This window comes from Martes martes, assembly GCF_963455335.1.
Source record: "Martes martes genome assembly, chromosome: 2".
NCBI lineage: Eukaryota > Metazoa > Chordata > Mammalia > Carnivora > Mustelidae > Martes > Martes martes.
Window position 1 is genome coordinate 63,754,798 of NC_137889.1, and position 24,199 is coordinate 63,778,996.

Sequence of the window (24,199 nt, forward strand, 5' to 3'; positions counted from 1 at the left end):
GACGAGTAAAGGGTAAATACGTTTTCCATGGAAAAATCTGTTGTTTAGCCCTATTTTTATTAAATTTTCTGTTTTAAATGAAATAGAGGGAATACCGTTCTCGCATTCAGTTGTTTATCCAGATACGTCCACTCGAAGGAAGGATGTCTTCATGGAAGAAGCAAGACTGAAGCATAAATGAAAACTTTCCTCCAAGAAGAGATCCGGAAAGGTTACGGTGAGCTACAGTTACTGAAGTGCACTATATATCTCTGTGCTCTCTGCTTTTTTAACCTATGAGATGTGACCTGATTTTTCCCTTTCATTCAAGGTTCTCACTAAACTTACAGAAAATCAAAAATAAAACAGTACAAAGGAGTCACAGACAAAGGAGAGTTAAGGTGCATATTTTAAAATGCCACATTGGTTTAAAATAACTTACGATGAAAGGGTCACTTAAGAAGGGCACTGCTTAAAATTTAAGCAGGCAGTAATGGAAAGCGACAGACCTCAAACAATTTAAGTCTTTCACAGCTGAGTGAATTCACAGTGACAGCAAGACAAGGATGTGCTAACTTACCTCTGCAGGACCTTGGCTATTGCTTCATAGGCTCTCCCCAGGCTGAGATCATCATCCAGGTCTGTGGAGATTTTACTGTAAGTGTTAAGGACCTATCAGGAAAAGAAATACATATTAAATATACAGCACGGCCAGATACACTGATGTTTCATTTCATAACAGAAAAGCTGAAAATTAATAGTAGTTTTTAATGTCTCCATAAAATATTTTTTATTAAAAATTCATGTTGGTTTGGTTTATTTTTATCTATAGCATAACTTGTTTCACAGAAATGTCTTTAAGCCGTGACAGTGAGGTCTTACTTTTGTAAAAATAATTCTCTTCTTGCACAATCCCAAATCTTCCAATTTATAGAACTTAGGTGTGAATAAATAATTGAATGGTTTACAACATTATTTTAAAATATGGTACTATTATCTAAGGTAATAGAAGGCAGATTATAATATTCTACTTGGGTAGCTTACATACCACTTTTCTTTCTATAAATAGCTGTTTTGAAAAGCGTGAATTTAGGTGCTAGGCAATTTCTAAATCTATCATTTTATTAGATGCATATCTCACAGTTTGTGCGTGTATTCGGTATACACTAAAAATATTTCTTAAAAATGTACTTCATTACCAACAATCTCTTCAATAATCAAAAGATTATGGCTGCCACCGCCAAACATATGATCTTAATTTAATTTAGCACGGACACCATCTTTATGGTATAATTTCCCTTTTTATTCTTTTTCTCTTTCAGTGGCCAGAAGGAGGAAAATATGTAAAAGAAAATTCCTATTCTTTCTTCTTCCTTCATTGTTACTTGACCCAACCTATTACACACATGAGGACACAGGAAATCTCCAAAGACCTCTATGGAAATCCTTTTTGCACATTTTCTAAGACAGAATTAGTGAAAAGTCATTTGACAGCATTTGGAGAGAGAGAGTCAGGGTGAGGGAGGATGTGAATATGCGCTGTGTGCTACTGCCTGAATTAGGCAGCTTTGAAGATTTAAGTATTAGAGGCAGTGTTGATATTTGACTTTATTTCTTAAGGTTAATGTTTGGAAATAATTTCAATGAGGCCATCATGATACCTTAAATTTTTTTTTCTTTAAAGATTTTATTTATTTATTTGACACAGAGAGAGATTACAAGTAGGCAAAGAGGCAGGCAGAGAGAGAGGGAAGCAGGCTCCCTGCTGAGCAGAGAGCCCGATGTGGGGCTCGATCCCAGGACCCTGAGATCATGACCTGAGCTGAAGGCAGAGGCTTAACCCACTGAGCCACCCAGGTGCCCGAGTACCCCATAAATTTTGCGTGTGTGTGTGTGTGTGTGTGTGCGTGGTTTATAAGTGCTTGTTGGAACGCTGGTATCAAAAGTTACTGATACATATTGACCCAGGGTTTTAATTCCTGTTAAACCCGCAAAGTTCAAAATTTTGATTCTTATTTTTAAGCCTCTTAATATGCCTTGTATAAAACTGAGGATACTCTCTTCACTTTGTCTTGCATAACTGACAACACCTACATTAAATCTGATAGAACTTGACATAGACCTTTCTGAGTGAAGGAGCAGAATTCATGAATTTTGTGAATTTATAGGAGACCTTATTGAATCCAAATATCAAAATATTTAGAAAGAGACCTTCTAGTGTCTTTTTTGGTTCACACATCTTTATATGACATTCTAGAAGTTTAAGATTGAATATTATTATGTTTCCTGCCAAAAACAATTTGTTTACTCAGCAAATATTGTTACTGTGTACCAGGTGCTATGTTAGACCCTAAGAAATCTTAAATAGAAGGGAACATGCTTGCAGCCCTGAAGGCATTTACAGTCTTGTGGTACAGAGGTTTGGGTTGATGCATTGTGTGAATTAGCGATGACAGAAGGCAGGATTCCCCAGGGCTTATACCATACTTATCCTGCATACTCTCCCATGCTCCTGGCCACTTGAAGCAGTACAGGAAGTATCTGCAGGCACTCATTATCTTAGGGGTATGACTCTTCACCCTATGGATAGGAGGGTAGGTACCCAAGAAATTACAGGTAAATACTTCAGGGCTGATAACTCCTATCCCACACAAGTGTGCAAAGGAGCAGGGGCAAAAACGAACTCAGTCTGGGCTTTTGGTTTTGGCCTCAGACTTGACTCCACAAAAGCCTCCTCCTGGAGCCAGACATGGTCTAACCTCAGAGTAAGAGGATTTGGATTCAAGTCCTAGTTATTTCACACATTTGGTCCAGGAAAGCTCTTGGAGAAGACTTCCTCAGAAATGAAAAAGAAAACCTGCTTCTGAGAGTTGTTGTGTGGTCACCAGAAGATGATATAGAGCGCTACATAAGCTACGTAAGCCACAGGACAAGATTGTTTGGGAGTCTGTGAACCAGTCGTTAGTGAACAGCTTCTCGTAGGGGCTTCCCTCCTCAAAGGAAAGGCAACATGTCTTAATTTGCGGCTTGAGAGAGTTCATATGTCAGCTCACACATTTTACCTAAAAACAGGAACTATATAGGCAGTAGGAAGAATTTAGTTCATTACTGGCCCAGTAGAGAAAAAATGAATGACATGAAATCCAAACTGAAGACCTACAAAGTGCCACAGAGGAGCCCATCTCAATCAGACAGGACCTCTGCTCCTCAGGAGCGTGAGCTTGAGTGGGAGAGAGTAAACACACACAGGAGAATCACAGGAGAACGCGAGGCAAAATTCCGCAGATTGGGGAATCCTGTAGTCTGATGGAAGGGGAGTAGAAAGGACATTGTTAAAATACAAGGGGAAAACTCATAAAAGTGGAAAAACAACTTGATATTACTAATTGGGTAGAAAATAAAGATGTCTTATATTGCTCTTATGGTAAGCTACCTTACCTGCTTTTTAATTAAAGTAGGCAGGGTATAATTTACAAATGAATGAATAGTAATCAATTTGAATGATCAGACAAATAGTGGAGTCTTTTTTACAAAGAATACTTCAATTTAGAAAACACAATGTAGTGTGCAGATCTGAGGGATCCACTATACTTGACTGAATAGCCCCAGACAAGCACATGTTAGAAACAAATCCAGGGTCTGGAATGTTAAATGCTATCATCACAAATCAAAGATAAGAGGAGAGAATAAAGACTTTCAGGTGCAAACTATTTGATGAATTAGAAATTCATATGTATCTTTAAACTGTATTGACAACGAATTTCATCAACCTTTGTCAAAAGACAAAAGACAACACCAATTAAGCACAGTACTAGGTAAATTTCAATGAACACCAACCTGTGCATGATGACAAGGTTATCACAGTTGGAAAAATCAGTTCATATTCCTAATAAAAATCGAGTGCTACATGGCTACTCAAATTTTTCCAATAATTTCAGTGAATAATGGAGATGAAGCTTTGAAAACTGAAGTTTTAAAGGCAATGGTCTTTATCTTCCCATAAAACTGATTACCTGAAAAGGCATTTTCAAATAAAATCCAAGTTCTTAAAATGATATCATTTCTTCTGGTCACCTAAAAACAAAACTAGTAGAATACTTAGCATAAAAAATGAGAATGTGCAAAAGAATAATGCTGGCAATATCTGACAAATTCTTTGAAGAACTGTTTGCTGTAAAATAAAATTTTAAGGATCATTAATTTCTTTTGCTGCAGTACCCTTCAAGGGAGCATTGGATTTAAGTCAAGATTGTCACCTGTCAACAAAGTGATGGGGTGGGGTTGGAGAAAAAGAGAGGGAGGGGGAGACAGAGAGAGAGAGAGAGAGAGAGAGGAAGATAGAAGAGTAGTCTTGTCCTTCCAGAAGATTATAAGAATAAATTCTGTGCATGAGCTTTGCACCTTTAAGGGCAGATACATAAGAAGTCATTATTAGGTCTTTAATTTCAAACATCCAATTGTTTTCCATCCACGCATATTGAGGACTTCCAGTGATGAGGGTACATCCGCTCTTACAAATCCCCTTACTGTAGACGACATTAGCACAGAAAAAAAATTCCAACAATAATGGCCCTTATACTTGTTTTCACAGCTGAAATCTGCTTTAAACCACGATGACGACAATCATTCCTGGTCTCACTTTTCCAGATCAGGAGGAATCATCTCCTCACCCCTCTGCCAGCCAGCTGTTATAAGAAAACACTGTCCTGGTCAATTTGTTCTTAAAACCTTTATGTACTTTAACATTATGGTAGATTCACATGCAATTGTAAGAAATAATACAGAGCACTCCCATTTATCCCTCACCCATGTAACATCCTGCCAAGCACAACCAGGAGACTGATGTTGATACCATCCACCCAGTTTATTCGGATTTTATGAGTTTTACACATGCTTGTGTGTGAGCACGTGCGTGTTAATTTTATGCGGTTGTATCACATGTATCTATTCCTGTAACCACCACCTCCACAGTCAAGACACAGAAGAGTTCTCTCACTGTAACAATCCCTCAGGTTACCTTTCATTTGTAGTTATGTTTGTTGCTTGGAAGAGAAAGAAGAGAGATGGGGAAAAATATGCTTTTTCTTTCTTCGTTGGATGAAAGGTCTGCCTTAGAAAACATTCTGAAATACCTTGGCGTCTGCCCTGTTCCCTTCTGGTCCACCTCCCTCACCCTGTGTGTTTGCATTTTACCAGGGGAATTTCTTCAGCTGAGTGACACATAGAAGGACAGTAGCTGATTAAAGTAGTTCATATTTAAGTATCAATAACCCAAAGATCACTAACTCCGCCAGAAGTTGTAGTTTTTTTTTTTTTTTTAAGATTTATTTATTTTGAGAGAGATACAGACAGAGAGAGAGCAAGCAGGGAGAGGGGCAGAGGGAGAGAATCTCAAGTAGACTCCCCGCTGAGCGCAGAGCCTGCAGTGGGGCTTGATCTCGCAGTCCTGAGATCACGACCTGAGCTGAAACCGAGTTGGATGCTTAACGGCCTGAGCCACCCTGGTAACCCCAGAAGTTACATTTTAAAAAGGATGCTTGCTAGCCCCAAACTCCTTCTTCTGAGTGGAGTTTTATGCAGCCTAGCAAAGTGAAATGAAACAATTCAGAGAGTGTGTGCAGGATAATTTGAGGCAAGATTAGAAAACAACAACAAAAGCGGCCAGCCTTCTTGTAAAACTCGGCCTTATGACATGATCCTTGAAGCAGGTACTTGTTTTTATAACCTCTTTGGATCTACTTTGTATACCTCAGGTTTTCTAGAAGCGTCACACACTTTTCCACAATCTCCTTATCAAAGTGGTGTGGAAGAGAATGATAAAAGGGAGGAGGGGAGACGTGCAGCAGCAGATGTGAACATCAGGGACTTGTCAGTCACTGATACCTAAAAGGTAGCGCCTTCTCACTATTGCTTTCTTCATAATGCTCAACCTATATTTATAAAAAATAAACATATAATGCAAAGTACTCTTCTAGGTCATTCTATCAGATCATTAGATGTGACTGCAAGATAAAACTACATATATATATTTTATGTACACGGTGTATATTACATATCTGCATATGTAATATAGATATATCCCTGCTCTTAAAGGCCTTACTAATGCAATAAGACTTACAGACACTTATATTATATAGTGCTGTAAGTCTGTATAAAGGGCTAAAAATCTAGTCCAAAGGCATTAAGTCATTAAACAAAGACTGAGTGTCTTCTACTGGCCAAGCCATGCTCTGGGTGCTAGACATACAACAGCAAACAATACAAAATCCCTGCCCCCATGCAGTCTACACTGCATCTAGGGGATGGGGAGAAAACTTGTAATTAAATGTATACATGAGTGAAGTTCAGATAGTGTGGGAACAATGAAGATCTGGGAAAGGCTTCCTATAGGAAGAGAAACTCAATCTAAAGGAATGACAGGATTGGGTCAATGGTGAGGTGGGCAGCTTTAACGAAGGTTTGGGGAAGCGAGGAGGGCCACAGTGAGAAAGAAGTTTTACTAGAGTACACAGAAACAATAATATCCAACAGAAAGTCTGCTTTAAGATTCACCCACAGAATGTTTTGTCTAGTAACATGTACTAAGTAATCACAGTTTTATTTGTTAAATTTTTAAAAAGATTTTATTTACTTTTTATTATGTTATGTTAGTCACCGTACAGTACATCATTAGTTTTTAACTACAGTTTTAATTGATGGTATGGAGTGACAAACTTTCAAGTTGCAATTTATCTATTTGGTTACAAGGAAGGAATGTGACTATTGTTTTGAAAGTGAGGTGGGTTATTCACTTTCATTCTTTATTCATGCTCGTAATTTTTTATTTCTTTATTCACTTTCATTTTTTTATTTCATGCCTGTAAATGTAGTCTTGCAGGATTATTTTATTCATAGTTTTTGTCTAATTTCTAGGCAGCTCAGTGTGTTTGGTTAAAATATGCCATGTCCAAGATGGTGCATTGCCTGCCTTGTTTCCCATTATCCAAGTTAAAAAACGAAAACAAAAACAAAAACCTTTTTAAGTAGGCTCCACTCCCAGAGACCCTGACATCAAGATCTGAGCTGAGATCAAGAGTCAGACGCTTAGCCAACCAGGTGCCCCTCAAAAGATTTAATGCAGAGTTGTTCCTGTGTCTAGGGAAATGAAAGGAAATACTCTTCTTTTTCCCTCTGGCACAGCACCAAGCATGCACAACTCAAACTAAGATCAGTGAAAAGAAGTTTAAACGGGCCTTCATGCTCTGGCTGGTGACCCTATCTGTCATTGTTTCTGCAGAAAAACAATCAGGGAAACCACCACATAAAATAAGTTCTAACATCTAGCCCATTTGGGATGGAAATTTTGTAATTTTGCAAAAATTTCAAAGAACTATAATCCTACTTTTATTTCATACTTTTGGTATTTTTTTCTATAGACATTCCTTTCTTCACTTACCACCCTCCCCCACTGCTCTCTTCCTTAGTTAATTCAATATTTGAAATCAGTAGGGACTTCTCCTCCGAGGGCACAGACCAGGCTTTGGAGGAGTCTTATGGGATAATTAATCAAATTTCCCTCTGGGTGTTCACATTTTCTTCAAATAGCATAGGCTTTCAAGTCACACAGGTCTACTACTGAGCTGAGTGACATGTGTCAAGTGACTTACTCTCTCTGAGCCTATTTCCTCAGGTATAAAATGGAAATGAATAAAGTCTACCTTGAAGGTATGTTATAAAGTTCCAATAAGATGAGGTATTAATAATACCTACTAAAGATTTGAATAAAGCAACTGCTTAATTTCCCTGTGTACTTATCTTATCTAAGTGGTTCTCAAATGGGCGTGATTTTGCCCCCTAGGGGATATTTGGTAATGTCTGGAGATATTTGAGGTCGTCAAAATTGGGAGGGTTGCTACTATCATTTAGCGAGTAGGAATCAAGGATGCTGCTAGATACCTTACAATGCACATGGTAGTGCCTCATAACAAAGAATTATCCAGCCCAAAACATGAATAGTGTTGATGTGAAGCAATCCTGGTTTAGCCTTTACCTCAAACATTTTCATGATTGGAAACAACACCTTGTGGAGCCAACCGCTCTACCACTGAAGAATTACGTGAGAAAACTATTGGTTAAGTTAAGCAAAACTGGTAACTTCTACTGCTCGCCATGGCTGTGTTTTGTGGGACAACACAAGATGATTCCATCCCTCATCCATGTAACAGTCCTTCTAATACTGAAAGATAGCTGTCTTTCCTCCTCAAAGCCTCCTAACATACAAAGTCATCCAGCAGATTCTGAAACAAGTGAGAATGTACCCCAACGGTATAGCCATTTGAATGTTTCATTTTTAGTTTTGTCTGAGTTCTAGAAGAGTTTAAATAAACCCATCTGGACCAAAAAATGTCTCTGAAACTATAAAGAGGCATCCATCAGGTTTGTTTATAAGTTATGGTCTATTACCTAGGGTGTGCGTTTTACCTTTTCTTCCTTGCCCACCATAAAAAGATAGTACAGCTAGCTGTTATACATCTCCTACACAAACCCCAAATTGTGCCATTTCATAACAAAAGTTTGGCACAGTGCTCAATCTCATGCATTACTTTGAGGAGAAAAAGGCAATGATACAGATTTACTCTTGTGCAATAAGAAATACAGAAATAAAAAAATCAAGTCTGCCATCTTGAGCTTGAAATCAATGTCAAGTCTTATCGGAAATACATTTATTCTGATTTCTGGCAATCTAACCCCCTTTAGCCATTTCACAGTTGGTGAGCAGAAAGGATGTTTCTGCCTCATTTACAGTGTCTGAACATGATTCAGACAATCAACTGCAACATTAGTCAAAGAAATCAGAGGCTAATGATTTCTGACAAGCACTGCAGTAACAGGCTGAGGACCAGACTGGACCACAACAACGTTCAGAGTACTTTACAGGAGTCAGCAAGCAGAGACGGCAGAAGATGGTAAAAATGGGAGTAAACAGAACTGTCAGCCCATCACTTAAAGGCTCTTACACATTTTTTTGCAAAGTCATAGTATTCAACGTGCAGCAAATACAGTAATCCTTTTCTACAAATATGTTATATCGAATGAACACTGAGGACCAGCACATTATGCAGCTCTGTAAACTGTAACACACAAAAGTAGTTAAATATTTTACATTCTGCTGAAACTATACACTTAAGTTAGGAGCAGTGTAGCCTATTTATGTTGATCACCTGAAGTATGAACTCTCTCTTCCTGAAATGCATTACTCATCATTTGGAGTGACTACTCCACACTGTTTATTGTGTTGCCCAACACATAGCATGAAGGTTACGTGGTCTAGTACAGAAAGGATTGAATGTGAAAAGGTATGAGTTCTAGATTCTCTTCTGCCATTAGCTCAGGGTGTGATTTTGACAGGTCACCTGGTTACCTTGAGCTTCAGTATCCAAGTCTGGAAGATAATGGGGTAGGACCAAAGGATCTAAAACTCTCCCTTCCAAAAATATTAGTTGGAGTTCAGAACTCTACATTGATACATTTAGTAATTTAAGATAGGCTCTGATTGTTTCAGTAATTTATCATTGGCTTTAAAGTCCCTGATAAACCTATTTTTAAAAATTTTTAAAAGAAACAAAATGATGAGTCCTTTCATGCAATTGAAATGTTATTAAAAAAAAAAAAAGAAATGTTATCTTCATGCTTCCCCCTTATTTGAAGAATCACACATACTCTTAATGAACTGCTTTTTAAAGAATGTCCCTACACTGAAGTAGCTGATAGCAAGGAGAGCTGAATCTATAATACCTTTGGTTCATATTTAATAGCAACTACTATAAGTGCAATGATCAGTTCTCTTCAAAAATAGCAAATTTTTCTTGTACCACCTAAAATTTTTAAGAATTTGATGAAAATTTAAGATTATCCCTAAATGATGTAAACTGAATTAGAATTGTTAGTTAATTTCTCACACGTTAGGAGTTTATATTGTATTTTCTAAAAGCTTTTACAAAGATAGAAATAAATCTTTAAAAAATTCCAAGAGTCTTCTTTTACCTTAAAACTCTCTCTCTAGATGTCCAATATACAGGGGACTCTAAAGACCCAAAATAATGAGATAGAATTTCACTTGCAGCTAAAAATAAAAGTTTTCTGAATAGTAAATTGGAACATATTGCTCAAAACTGCCATTTCTAAATCGGCCATTATAGTTTTGTAGTATGTTAATGAGACATATTTATGAAGAATTTCGGTTCTAATTCTTAATTATTTTCTATACTATAAATCAGAAAGCATAAAAATACTTATCCTGTACAAGCCAATCATGGTGTGAGTTATATTTCACAGCTCCTTAAAAAGAAGTTTTCCCTGCCCTTAAGTTCTTGCTAGGAAAATCCACTGAAGACTTTGTTTTACATTTTGCTAAAAGGTCCTTGACCAAAGGCAGTCCAGTAATCTATGAAACTATATACTTGTATATATACTTATAGTATATATAGATTATATATATTTTATACATATATGATATAATTTTTATATACTGTGTGTGTATATATACATAAATAATAGATTTTATGTCATGGCCTGACATACAAAGTTCTATTTGGTGGAAGGCTATAGTGATTAGTCAGTTCTTTTTTTCTTTATGTTCAGTTAGCCACTGTGTAGTACATCATTAGCTTTTGATGTAGTGTTCAATGATTCATTAGTTATGTAAGTTCTATCATACTCTCTTAGGAAATTCAGACCCATTGAGCAGTTGGTAATGGCAGAAATGAGGAGGATAAAAGAACATGAAGAGAGTGATCTACTTATGTCAATAGAGTGCATCCAACTGACTGCTGCTGCCGGGGGGATAATAAGAAAACTCAGCCCCTTGTATTCTAGGGATCCTCCAGTTCCCAGGAATCTTTCAGTTCATGAGACCCAACCATCTCCTGATCCTGGGGTACTCATGGGATATGATTCCTCTCATTACCACAGGAATCTCTACAAGTACTTCCCTTACTTGAGGTAATCTGATGAATCCCTTTCTTGTACCTAAAGAAAAAAAACAGAAGTATTGAGAGACAGAGGGCTCTCTAGAGCTAAAGAGGCAAATAAATAACTTCAAGGCTTTCCCCTCCCCAAGTTTGCCCGTGAAAGATAGTACAGGATGATACTTTCCATGGCAGCAGGCCACGAAAGACAGATCATACAAAATGATTAGAGATTTCAGTTCCAGAAAAGATTCTGAATGAAAAAAAGTTTGTGTATTTTTTTAAACTAGGAAATTCTCAAGCTCCACTTGGTTATGTTTATATGAGGATGAAAAGTGATTGTGACAAATGATTCCATTATACCTATGATAACATTACCAGTAATTTCAGTTGTCTGTTATTTATGGAGACTAAAGATGGTGGTGGCAAACCGAATCAAATGAAGTGCCAGTCAAATCTAATTTGACCAAACATATATTGTCACTCATTTTGCCAGTGCAGAGACGTCAACATGTATGTCTTGCTGGAATGTAGGGGACACTGGGAACCTCTCTCCGGCCATAGAGACCTTTCACTCTCAGGAATGACCCCGTGCTGTCCACCCTCACATTCTTCTGCCTGCGTTGCTATTTCTTTTTTCATGCCTGACTCTTCGAATCCCTGTACACGCACATACCACTTCCTTGTGGTATTCCAGTCTCACCACAGCATCATATTTATCTACTTATCAGTATTGGTCTCTCTCAAAATAGATCATAAGTGCCATGAGGACAGGAGATGTATCTGTTTTTGCTCTCTCTTATACCCCTAGCTCCTGGTTTTATGTTAATGCTGAATATTGTTGAATGAATATGGTAGCGCCCTTGGAAGGGACTGGTAGTGAAGTACCTGCAGAAATATGAGGGTGGATATTCCAAGCTGTTGTATTATAGAATACGGTTATAATAAGAATTATTATTATTATATTGATAATACAATATATACGATTGGCCTAAAGAAAAATAAGCTTTTACATAAGTATAACACTAATATATATTGAATGTAACATACATCATAGTTTATTGTCAATTATATTTTATTACATTATATTATATATGTTTTGCATTATATCTCATTCAATAAAGGAAAAAAATATGACACTTTATAACTATGGTAAATGGAAAGTATGGGAAATTTTTCAGTTAACAGCCAGTCCAAGAATTCAAGTATCAGCAAACAGGCCAAATTCCTAAAGGAGAGCTTAAATGACTTTTCCAAGTGACATAAGAAGCCCCTACTGAACGTGTGCTTGTTTCATGCCATCATGTTCCCAGATGACTAAGTTTCCCCATTACAAGCCCATTGCGCTCCATGAGGACAAGCAGATCCAAGGCTGAAGTTGTTATGTTAGTCATGGTAACTTGAGGAAATAATTCTTCCTATCTGTGGAGGGAGGATAAAACATTTCTTTCTCTCTCTTTTCATCTAGACTGACTACGGACAAATATGGTTTCTATCTTCACAGGTAACAGGCTGAGACAGCTAGGTAAGCAGGGAAAAGTCCTAGCTCACTGACAAACCAAGTTTTCCAGCTTCCCCTGAACCTTCTTCCATCTGACCACTTCGAGCATGACGGTTTCCGGCTCCACAGAAAGGATCAGAGTGTGTTCTCTATTAGTGTTCTGTATTACCTAGGAGGTTTTAATAAACACTAATACTGTGAAAATTTCTGTAATTCTGCATGAACCAATTCCCGCTAGGAGATTTGCTTTTCCCCCTGGAGGTACAGCCATCATCTATTCGTAATCCCTCTTACTAGATTTCTCCCTCATTGAAGGCAGGATTCAATAAAATTTCCTTCTGGTTCCCCCTTCTCAGAAATCCATGAAAGCCTTTAAAAACATTTTCAGCATATTCTCTCTGTACAATCTGATATCCTTTCCACCACAGGCCATTATTCTGGTAAACTCGGTAAACCCTAATTTAGATCCACGATGTAATACTTTCAGATCAAACTGGGTGAACACGTTTCTTTGAAATAAAACATGGTAGGAAAGTCTTCCTCTGAATGTTCACACACAGAGGAAGCTTCATCTATTACCCTTTCGCTGTGATGGAAGAGGCAAGAAAACAATTTATGAGTCATTTCCATTCTGACAGATGCGACCATGACTGGAAATGCGATGCCTGCCAAGAGCTTTTATCAAGTAGGTTATAACAACTAGTAATAAGTGTAAATAATAAATGGCTGGAATCTTAGGGGAAACAGTGGCAATACGAAACGATTTTTGGTACTTCTGATGGGGCTCTGCCACTCTTGGAAATCCCTGCCTTCCCAGTAGAGTTTTGGCCTGACAATAAACAACAGTTTAGTACTTTATCTAATCCCAGCCAGGAGGTGAGTTCAACAGCAAGCTTTTGCAGATGTTCACATCCAATAATCTATCCATAATTGATGAAACAGGGAGGTCAGATGTAATGGCTGCTACTATTCCAGCAACAAATAAATGGTTATTGACAAAACAAGCCAGTGTGGCACAGAGCGCTGAGCAGTGACAGGCACGCGGCGGTGCTGTGCAGAGGCGGGGAGGGCTCCCGGATTCCTCAGCCAGCCGTGTGGCAGGAGGGCCACACTGACACATAAGCAGATGGAGGCGACTTGGAAAGGAAAAGGGAGGTTGCTGAGGTACCAAAAAAAGAGATGAAGACAGGCAGAGACAGAGAAGAAAATGATGAGCGAGCCCCTGGGCAAGGCTGGGGACCCGGGTGAGTACAAATGTGCGAACAGTTCTGAAATGCCTTTGAATGTGTGCACTATGATCCAGATGTCTGGTTGCTTTTATCACCACTGTGTCTTCACTCATAGAGCTGGCTGTCAGCCACACAGCCTAGGTGACTCTAACACCAAAGCGCGTGCCCGGGATGCTTTGGTGCCTGGACCCTCCTTCCTACGGGGGGACATTCACTGATATTCCATTTAACACTGCAGATACCATCTTTTCCCTACATATTAAAAAAATCTATGAAAATCATGTATGCAGTTTTAACAATATTTTCAGATAAGCTAGAGAGGCAAAATTCCGAAGCTAGAAAATTTCTCAAACCTGGGACTAATCTTGAAACACGTGCTGCTTAAAATCAAATTTACTGTAAAGGAATGGGAGTGGAAGGCAAAGTTTCTTTAATAATAAAAAACAAACACTGCACTCTATTCACCTCAACCTAGGCAAAGAGTACAGTAAATGCATTAATCGAGTATACTTTTATTGACTGAATAAAATTCAAGATATTTAAACATAAATAAATAGCCGAAATCCTACACTTCTATTCCAGTGCTTAAAAATAATGTTTTTTACACAGTTTACTATGTAATATTGTAAGATGAAGAATGGTAGAATGAAATGGTAGTTATTATTGCTATAGGTAGTCATAAAAAGGCTTGGGACAGAGATTTTTAAATATTAATATTCCTAAAATCACTTAAATCAATTTAACACTCTTTAGTGGTTTATTTAGAAGCGTGATTTATTTTACTCTTTGCAACCAATGCCTTTGATCAGCTCTGAAATAACATATGAGCTGAAAATAAAATAGCAAAACAAATTGCTGCTAGCATTCTGAGAGTAAACTTTAGGTTTCATATGATAAACTAGAAAATTACCATTATATTTGGCGTTTTCAAATTATTTATCAATACTTAGAAATGGAGAATTATAGAGTCCAGAAGCAACTGTGGCGATCATTTCTGTAATAACTTGCTAGTTGCTCTGCTTCCTGAGCCCTGTCATCCTCAACACTGGGTCCTCCCATTTAGCAACTTTTGACCTGCCACAGTCCCCGGGGCCATCCCTGTCCCTAACCTGCCAGGGCAGAAACCTGGCATCACATCAGTCTGCTGCAGATCATATTCTGTTTTAAACTCTATTACGGGGACTGGGCTCTTTCCATATGCCTTGACACCAAATTCCCAACATGCATCCCCCCCCTTGTTGCCTCAGTATGCTCTCATTAGGAGTGCCAGTCCTAACTCTCAATCCCTGTGGTTTGGTGCTTGTCACTTGCCAAAGCAGTCACTACCATTTACAGAGCAAAAGCTACATGTGTGAAGTATTTTATATTCATGGTACATTTAATGTGCACAGAACCCTTTGAGGTAAACATTAATATTCCCATTATACAAATGAGATAAACTTAAGTGCAGAGAGGTTGGGTAACTTGCTCTAGTACACACAGTCTTAGGGTTGGAGAAGAAGAAAAGATCTGAACTGGGTTTACTGGACTTTAGATCCTTCTTATTTTGTTCTTAAGCACTGTGATCTACCTGCTGCTGGATAACCCTGAGCATGACTGTGGCTGACCTAGACCTTCACTTGCAGCTTACAACCTTCTGGCACCATTCCCAGAAGCTGTTCTCTACTGACCTATGGGGGTACCCACTGCAGCCCAATGTCTGACATTCTAGATGTTAACCTCATGCTTGCCTGGTTACACCTTTTGTCTATTACCAGCTGCTATTTTTTTCACCACACGGACTAATTATCATAGCTAATAATCATTAATACTGAGTATTCATTAGGTCATTCCTCTGCCTGCAGTGACCCCCTTTTGACACAGAAAAAAAAAAAAAACCACCTTGTTTTATAAGTCCTTTCACAATCCCACCCCTAATCTCTCTGACTTTGGTTCCTATTCCTTTGCTCCTCTTTCACTTCTCCTCAGCCTCACCAGCCCCAAGCCTCTAGGTTTAGGCTCGGTGCCTTAGAGCTTTGGCCTTGACCCCTTACCTCTACCTGGAATGTACTTCCATCATCTCTCTCACCTGCCTGCAGGCTTTCCTCACATGTCAACTTCTCACCGAGGCCTTCTCTGATCACCTGTTGAAAATGTCTTCTACCCACCACTTGTGGCACTTCCGAATTATTCCCTTCTATATTTTCTTTCTCTGTAGTACTTATTAGTGTCTGACACACTATCTAACTCACTTGTTTGTTACATTTCATCTTCATTGTCTTTCTCCAATGGAAGGGACATTCCATGAGGACAAAGGTCTTTGTTCTGCTATTGGTATATTCCAAGCATCTAGAGCAGGGCCTGGCAATGGTGCTCCAAAACTTTTGCTGGATGAATGTATCACAGATTGTTCTTAGGACTAGACATATTAACTAACTTAATTTTCCCAACACTCAGGCATTATTATTATTCTTATCTCTCTTTAAAGGTGAGAAACCTGAGGCACATAGAAATAAAGCCAAGATGCCAAGGTTATCAAGTGGTAAGTGATCAAGAAAGGACTTGAACCCAAGCCAACTGATTTCAAAGACAGCACTCTTATCTGGCCCTTTCTCCCACCTCAGTGCCAAGATGCTGCCTGACAATGTCACCATGCAGGCCGGGCCCCACATTCTGGCTCCTTTTGGTATCACCTGTCTTATTGTCAATCAGGATTATAACAACGGCATCTTGTAACAATGCTGTGAAGTAAAACGAACGAGATTTAACAACTTGTCCAAGACCAAAGAGCTTGTGACAAAACCGCAGCCAGAACCCAGAATATCTAACTCCTAATTTGGTGGTCTTTCTTGCATTTTCAAAACCTATTCTGAAGATTCTAATGATTGCCTGGATAGCACTTCTCTATTTCCATGTAATCTATTAAAATAAACAATTAAAAAGTAATTTTGGTTTTGCAACTTGTAACAAATATTAATGATTATTTACACAATATTTTAAAAGGAAAATGTTTATTTTGGTAATATCTGTGATATTATAAACATATAAAATGAACATAATAAACAGTCACTGTGCTGTAAGCTAATATAAGCTCATAGGGAAAATGAATATGTTTAATTAAATTTAGGAAAAATGTATAGTTAAATCATTTGCAGTACAATAATAAGGACCAATAAGCCATTATCTCTTTACTATTCCATTGGAATTTTCATCAGCAAGCTAGATTAATAAATACCATCTACAGTTTACAAGGCAGGATGCTAAGAGATTTGTCTCTGATCTGATAAGTCAGCGAGGGCAGCAGGAGATAGCATAATCCTTGTGCGGACACAGCAAATCATACTTCTACTATTCTATAATATTCGCCAGCATTTATTGAGGGAGAACAGGAAGGCAGACATAGTTCTAAATGATTTTTTAATGTTAACCCGTTTAACTCTTCTAAGCACTCTATGAGTTAGGCACAGGTGTAATCCTCATGTTGCAGGTGAGGAAACTGAGGCACAAGAGAAGTTAAGAAATTCACCAATGTCACATGATTAGTAGTGGCAGGACCAGGCTTTGGAGTTAGTTGATATGATCCGGGGGCCACGCTCTTAATCACTACATCATATTGCGATAATGGTTAAGACGGTAACAGACAGCATGGAAATCTACCAGGAGGACCCTATGTCTTTCCCCCTATTTCATTTTATCCAAGATTTACAACATTCTGCCCTACAGATGATTCAGCTGGAAACCTAACAAACAGGTTTGTTTATGCTCTTTCCCTTGCATTTACTGAGTTGCTAGTAGATAGCAAATTTGCATCAGTAGCAAAAAGAGATACAGGGTTGTAGGAAAAACATATCGAACACACATTTTTATTTGAAAAATAATTGTATTGCTTTTTCTTCTTACAGATATATTAACTCTAGTCCTGCTAGATATTTCATTGTCAGCAAAACATCTAGGGGAAACAGGCAAATTCAACTATGTGGTTAAGTCATGACCAGTGAAGAATCCATGGTACTCCATTATCTATGCCAATGGAGGGTCAGAGAGAGATGGAAGATGGAAATTCTAGGTGAGGATTCCTGATGTCTCTTTCTCTGGAGAAGCTACAAAGCAGTGGGTCATTCCTAGCCTGATGCCACTTGCTACTTCTACTTTCTCTGTCCCCAAACTCTGTGCCTATTTTGACCTAGCTTGACAGCAGACAGTGAGTGATTCTCTTTTTAAACTTCAAGTGCTATTCGATAATAATTTCTACTGGGCAAGAATAACAAAACGTTATTTATACCAACCAGTAGTTCATGAGGTGGAACAGATGAGAATATTATTAAAAATGTATACATGTGATGTGTGATGAGACTTAACAAATGAGTTCAAAACCATCTCACTGGGGCACCTGCGTGGCTCAGTTGGTTAATCATTCCATTCTTGATTTCAGCTCAGGTCATGATCTCAGGATGGTGAGATGGAGCTCGTGTCAGGCTCTATGCTGAGCATGGAGGCTGCTTGAGATTCTCTCTGTCTCCCTCTGCCCATTCCCCGGCTCATGTTCTCTCTCTCAAATAAATGAATAAATAAATAAATAAATAAAATCTTTATAAAACTAAATAAAAATATCTTACTGACAACTGCACCAATTGCAATAGCATCAGTACTTAGGAGCGTGGTTTCAGTTTTGGCCCTGCATTACTTAGTTTTGTGACCCTGAACAAGTCGTTTAATCTGTCTCAGCCTTCTTTGTGAAATGGAATAAAGGTAAATAGAAAATATAATAATATAATAATATCTGCCTCTTAGGATTTGTGTGAGCATCAAATGAGGTAAAATATGTAAATAATAAGGTTGGGCAGAGTTGTAGACCTATATATAGCACACAAAAGCCCACTGGGTGTTACTGGTATTCATGATGATGCTATTCCGTCAATTAAGGCTCATTTTATTTCATGGGACAGAAACCACCCCATCTAATTTAGGCAAAATGGGAAACTAGGGACTCAAATGCCACCAGGAATTGCACTCTCCATTTCTCATCTTGTTTTCTCCCTGTGTGTGAACATTATTCTCTCAGCCATCCTCACCACCCTCCATGGTTCTGGAAGCATCCAGGCTAACTCCTCACCAAAGAAGACTGGCTCACATTAAAAAAAAATATATATATATATATATATATTAGTAAGCAACCTGATTGGCTGAGCTTGTTTAGAGACCCTCTCCTAGAGATTTGCTTCATAGGGGCAAGAAGTAGTAGTGGTGGTGAGATCTGTAACCCCAACATTAGAGACAAGACCAGAGCCAGCAGGAAGTTGAAAGTGGGAATGGTCCGATGTTCTGAGAAGATGAACACAATAGATGCCCTCCAAATTGCGATTAAAAATTCTTCCGTTTAGCTGGTTCTCTCTCTGGGATTTTATCTTATTTAACACTACCATCCTACTTTGGATTACTCAAACAAAAATTTCAAATTCATCTTTGTCTCTATCCTCTCTCTGTACTTCCTGCTCCCCAGCCAGAAAACATTGTAAAATTGTAAAATCTCTCAAATGTGTCCATTATGAGCTATGCCAGCACCACCTGAGTTCAGGGTTCAGTATTTCTTACCTGGTAAGAAATTGGTCTTCTTTCCTCTACTTTCTCTTTTCAATTTGTCCTGCACATAATTGCCAGGCTCTCTTCTAAAACAAGTTCCTGCCCTACTTAGGCCTTCAGGGATTTCATCCCATCACCCTTTCCAGCCTCCCCCAACCAAGAGCTGCAGTCCCTCAACATCAATGCATTTTCTGCCCTCCCAGGCCTTTACTCATGCTGCTTTCTCTCCACTGAGAGGACAGCTACCATTTATCTCAAAAGGTCATCTCAACCTTCAAATGAGATGAAGCTTCCCTGTTTCTTCTCCAGCTCTTGGTTCCCATTACAAGTATGGCACAAGTATGTGTTGGTGTCTATTTCCCCTATGGATGATGCAGTCTTGCAGCATGGTAAGAATCTACTTGAGCATAAAAGATTACCCAGACCTATTTTTCAACCATGTGCACCAAACTGAAGTTTAAAAACTTCATAGACAGGGTGCCTGGGTGGCTCAGTTGGTTGGGTGACTGCCTTCAGTTCAGGTCAAGATCCTGGAGTTCCGGGATCGAGTGCCGCATTAGGCTCCCAGCTCCACGGAGAATCTGCTTCTCCCTCTGACCTTCTCCCTTCACATGCTCTCTCTCACTGTCTTTCTCTCAAATAAAAATAAAATAAAATCTTAAAAAAAAAAACTTCATAGACATAGTTATTACCATTTCTTGCTCATGTGGACTTTGGCCAGATCTACTGAGGATACCAAAACACTCTAGGGCTGTATTTTTCTCCCTATTTTATTATTTTTGCTTTATAATTCATATGACTATTTTTCACCTTATCAGGTCATCTTTAAATGCCCTTTACTACTTATTAAGCTTTTAATAACCTTCTTCAGTGTTTTAGGCTGAGATGAGCTGCTGAAATGACTAACTGCTATGATCAACCCTATGCTGAAGGTTTTTCCTATGAACAGTCTTTATACAACCTACTGAAAACATTAATTAAAGTCTCTAAATTTTTAAAGGAATGGAAAGAAATAGGAATCATTTTTTTCTTATTATAAAATCAGTATATGTTAATTGTAGAAAATTTGGGGAATACAGATATATCATTCTCCCAAAAATAGAAAATTAAAGTCATCCATTATTGAGCTCAGATAACCACTGAAAACAATCTGGTGTTTCTAGTATCTTCATATATACATTTGTCTTATATGTATGTATGTATGTAAACATAGGTATGTATGTACGATCGTAATTGTTTTGTACCTTGATTTTCTGTTTAATATATTGATAATACTTTTGTTATTATAAAAATGCTTCTTGTGTCAATTTTGTAGGCTGCATTATTTTGCATCACAGGATACTCAATAATGTTTAGTCAATTTGCTATTGTACATTTACCTTGTTTCTAGATTGTTCACTATTACAAACAGTGCTTATAACATTGTATACACAGGTTGAAGCCAAATCTTTGTATCTATTAATAACTATATAAACAATCTTAGAGCTAAATATTTGTATATATTAATAATAATTTCCTGCAGATAAATTCTGAAAAGAGTAATCTTTGAGTCATGCAAAAAGTGTAAGCCTTGTTCAAAGCTACCATTTATTGAATGCTTACTAAGCACCAAGCACATTACTATTTTATCTCATTTAATTCCAACAGCAACTTTGTCCTGCTTATTTTACAGGTGTGGAAAAGGAAGCTTATAAGTCAAGAGATTTGCACAGGTGTAGTCAGCAATGTAGCACACCTCCCATAATCTCTGCAGCCAAAGTTTGCTAATATCAGCCCCTGGAACTTTCTGTTCAGTGGCTGGGCTATGGTCAACTGGAATTGACAGTTAGTGTACCTGGAAGCTGCTCTTTCGACCACTGATGGGTGGGAAATGAAGAATAAATGCACCACCCCTTTGTCCCTCCACTGGGATAACTGATCTCTTTCTACACTGTTTCCCAGAGGGTTCTAGCAAAACTGAGCTCCCTTTCCCCACAGTGGCAACACACCTTCCACGGGTCCTTCCTTCGCCTGACTCTCCTGCTGGCAGAACTCTCCCAATATAGCACCTGTACTCAAATCCATGTCTCAGAGTCTGCTACTGGGGAAACCCAAATGAAAAAAATCAGGATTGTTAGTTTCATGACACAAAAATCTTTACCTATCCTGGCCCCTGCTTTTGCAGAAACTCAAAGAATGCTTCGTGAGCTTGCAAAAAAATTCTGAAAATGTGTGAGGAAGAACCATAAGGCACATTCAGGCTGTAATCAAAGGTATTCTGTGACTACATCACTTTATGTTATTTATTTATTTTGAAACTCTAGCACATAGAATTCAGTTAGCTGCACTTTTCACAGCAGGACACACTTTTATTCATCAGTGCATGGCCCCTCAATTGTGTTGTGTTTTTTTTTTTTTTGTATTGTTTTGTTTTGTTTTTTACTCTCACTTGTTTTTAATAAAGTCTTCTCCTTCATCCTCCCTCCCCACTCTTATTCCCTTTCCTCTCATAGGCCCTCCATGTGTTGCTGGAGATTCTCTGAGGAGAGGGGCTGGCCTGAATTCAGCTCTCAAATCCTCACCCATCCTGTCATTCCCCGGACCAGCTTCCACTTCTAATCGCAGTTCTCGGTTCTCACATCCTTGCCAACCTTCGATACTATTTGACTTCTTAACTTTTTGCCTCTAAGTCATGATGTTATGTAAGAGAATATTAAACCTCTCCCTTGAAATGCTCATAAACAAAAGCTGTTGTACACATCTAAAATATCAACTCTTGATTATTCATGAATTGAATGTCATTTTGTGGATTGGCTAGTTTCTCTGTTATCTTCCTTCTCTTTCTCTATCTCTGGCCATCATCATTATCATTTAAGAAAAAACAGGGGGTTAATAGAAGACATTCACCAGAAAAGTGAGACTTGATCCTAAACAAGATTATTTTACTAGTTAACTAAGCTTTTAAATATTTTATTGAGGAGAAAGTTGAAATTGCTAGGTAAAATCTTTCCTTAAGTGTATGGACTGAACGTTAGGAGTATAGAGTTAATGCTATTTTTAAAGTCTAGTATATGTTATTTTTAGTTGAGCACTATTTATACTGAAGAATTTCTAACATCAAGCTAGGTGTTAACTGAAGATCAAGTAATCGTCTATCCTACAGATATGTTTGAGACTGTTATGGGTAAATTTTAAGATGCTGAATTACATTTTTCCTTCTGAAGTTACCCCTTCCCATGTCGCAGAGGGAGAGAATTCGGCTCTCTGTATAATGACTTCGTATGGTCCCCACACTATTGTTTAACACATCTAATCCTGTAATCATCTCTGGGTTCTTGTAGGTGTGATGCGTCTTCCTTTGCAGTCTCTAGATCAACGTGCGCTAACAGCTGTGCCGTTGCCTCTAGGTCTGTCACACAATTAGTCTTGTGATGAACTATGCAGGTTGCTTTATTGCTCCAGAGAACATTTTCAGATGCTAGGCCTTGAACTTTAAGGAGTATACATACATTATGTTCCATATGTCACACTATTCAGGATAGTTGGTGAGGATACTCAATTTTTGGAGTCTGGAAGTTCATCCCCTTTAGAATGAACCAAGTCAAAATAATTATGCTTCTTTTCGTTTTCTCATAAAATGAGTATCAGAAACTTTTGAGCTATTTCTTAAGATGTGAATGATTAGAAACAAAAATTCCAGCAGTTTTGTAAAGAGCTACCCTAGCAGCACTTTCTTTTTAGAATGAATAATCAACATCATCATGAAGTTTTGGTCAAAGTGGCATTCTACATCTCAAGGGGATCCAAAACCAGTTTTCACATTCCAAAACAAACAAACAAACAAACAAACAATAAATTCTATGGCTAGAAAATCAGTTTTTATACTAATTAAAGGCATGAATTTTCTTTCTTGACATTAAACATCTCTTCCTTTCCATGACAGTCTATGACTTTAAATTTTTGCCTACAGATTCCTGTTTAAAAAAAAATTAGAGATTCATTTTTTTCTTGAGTATTCTGATTTTCCTATAATGCATTTGTCATTTAAATGACAAATACTATAATCTATATGACAAATACCATAATGTCTTCATCAGTTAAAAGGAAGAAAAAAACACACACGCTATTTTCTTAAGCTGTAACATTGTAAAGGAAAAGAACCATTAGGAGAATTAAATAGGAAAAATGCTTCAAGAGAGTCCAACTCCCCATTAGTGAGAAAATTAAAAAAAAACAAACATTCAGTTTACTAAGATTCTAGTCTGCACACAATCTTTCCTACAAAAATTTATATTAAACTATTACTGTAAGGTTATCTGCTTTACTGTTTTAGAAAGGTCATGACTTTAAATACAAAGATAACAGTAGCAAAATTATTAGAAAAAATTTTACATTAGCATAATCTCCAAATTATTAAAACATATTTTTCATGAACTACTTAACATGCTATTTTCCAAGTAAGGCTAACTGTTCAAAAGGTATAAAATAAATTCAGATACGGAATACATACTAACACCATGCTTGAAATTATTGCTTATAATAATTCTGGTAATATAATTCAGTGTGTTTAGAAATACATTTTTTTTTAAATTAGGAAATGTGACTATTTTCTTCTATCAGTGTTTCTAATCCGACCCCTTTTTTGTCAGATAACGGATATTTTAAGCCTTTCTCTACGAGCAGAACCTATGGAATGAAAAGAAAGTGCTATTTGTGTGCTGGTAGGGGTGCGTGTGGAGGGGGGATGATGCTAAACAGGAGATCTGTGTGGCAACAATTGGGGGAAATGGGATCTGTAACAGCTGCTCCTTTTAGATTCCCAAGAAGGAGAATGCCCGAGGTGGGTCATGGGACAAAAGGATAAAGCGGATGAGAACTCTGATGTAAAGCAGGAAAATGACTGCTGAGACCCTTGAGCTTACACCTGAATCGTCTCAAGCTGAGTGGCGAGCCCTCTTTAGCATGCTTCAGAAGCTGGTGATGAACTACACAGTACCAGGAGGCAA

At 37.9% G+C, this 24,199-nt stretch overlaps 1 protein-coding gene across 1 annotated transcript in view; it reads right to left on the reverse strand.

The window, feature by feature from the left end:
- Positions 1 to 24,199, reverse strand: part of TTC29 (tetratricopeptide repeat domain 29) — a gene marked incomplete at its 5' end in the record, with an annotated part of 231,644 nt that overhangs the window by 105,768 nt on the left and 101,677 nt on the right. Inside the window, one exon of the mRNA XM_080795477.1 lies at positions 560 to 651. Coding sequence (XP_080651603.1) covers positions 560 to 651 — 92 coding nt within the window. The remainder of the gene's footprint in view (positions 1 to 559; positions 652 to 24,199) is intronic.